Source organism: Galeopterus variegatus, unplaced genomic scaffold, assembly GCF_000696425.1.
Source record: "Galeopterus variegatus unplaced genomic scaffold, G_variegatus-3.0.2 Scaffold50045, whole genome shotgun sequence".
NCBI classification, from domain to species: domain Eukaryota; kingdom Metazoa; phylum Chordata; class Mammalia; order Dermoptera; family Cynocephalidae; genus Galeopterus; species Galeopterus variegatus.
The window spans coordinates 2,423-3,603 of NW_007776156.1; the positions used below are offsets into that span (position 1 = coordinate 2,423).

Genomic DNA, 1,181 nt, shown 5'->3' on the forward strand with positions numbered 1-1,181 from the left:
CAAGTTATTGACAAATAATTATTAATTAAGAAGCAGTAAGTAGTAACAACAAGAGTAGGATAGGGGAGAGTAAGTCTGTATTCTAATCCAAGCTTTAGCTTTATGCGTTAGTGTACATCTGCAAGTATTATGCAACCCCTTGTCTTCATCTACAGATTAAGAGCTTGGACTAGATTACATCTATTACCTGTATGTGTAATGCTCAGTGATCCTATTTAGTCATTATCGAAAGTCACTTTTTTTCTCCACAGCTTCCTTATTGCATTTTTAACCTCAGCATTTTGGAGGGTGTAGATTAAAGGATTTAACATAGGGGCCACCATAGTATAAAAGACAGCAACAGCCTTATCAATGGGCAGAGTAGTCACTGGGCACAGGTACACAAATACACAGGGCACAAAGGATAAGATGACCACTGTGATGTGAGAGGCACAGGTGGAGAGGGCTTTGCACCTGCCCTCCGAGCTATAGTTCTCGAGGGAGCGCAAGATGATCACATAGGATACCATGAAGAGGAGGAAGTTTAACAGGCAGATGAGTCCACTGTTGGCAGCAACAAAGAGACCAAGGGTATGAGAGTCTGTGCACACAAGTTTCAACAAAGGGTACAAGTCACACATGAAGTGGTCTATGATATTGGGGCCACAGAAGGGCAGCCAGACTGTGAAGAGGATCTGAATGGTTGCATGGAGAAATCCTCCAGTCCAGGGCACTCCCACCAGGAGAATGCACAGCCCATAGCTCATGATGGTTGCATAGTGCAGGGGTTTGCAGATGGCCACATAGTGGTCATAGGACATCACAGTCAGCAGGATGATCTCAGTAGCACCAAAAATGTGTTCTGCATATACTTGAGCCATACACCCACTGAAGGAGATGATTTTCTTCTCACGAAGGGAGTCCACAATCAGCTTAGGAGCCTAAGAAGAAGAATAAATAGTGTCTATCAAGGACAGATGGATCAGGAAGAAGTACATGGGGGAGCTCAGAGCCTGGCTGGTGATAATGGTGACCACAATGAGCAGGTTGCCTGAGAGTGTTACCATGTACAGAACCAAAAACACCGCAAAAACGACTTTCTGTACTTTGGGGTTCTGTGTAAGCCCTAATAAAATGAATCCAGTCATGTCCCTTTTATACTCCATCTATGTCGTGTGGGTGATAGAAACTGGAAGGAATAT

At 43.9% G+C, this 1,181-nt stretch overlaps 1 protein-coding gene across 1 annotated transcript; it reads right to left on the bottom strand.

Moving 5' to 3' along the window:
• Nucleotides 1–125: 125 nt before the first annotated feature.
• LOC103584321 (olfactory receptor 4C12-like) lies at nucleotides 126–1,145 on the bottom strand. Its single transcript, XM_008565378.1, is given in 1 exon segment — nucleotides 126–1,145. A coding segment is annotated over 1 exon segment (930 nt). The 3' UTR covers nucleotides 126–215.
• Between the last annotated feature and the right edge of the window lie 36 nt (nucleotides 1,146–1,181).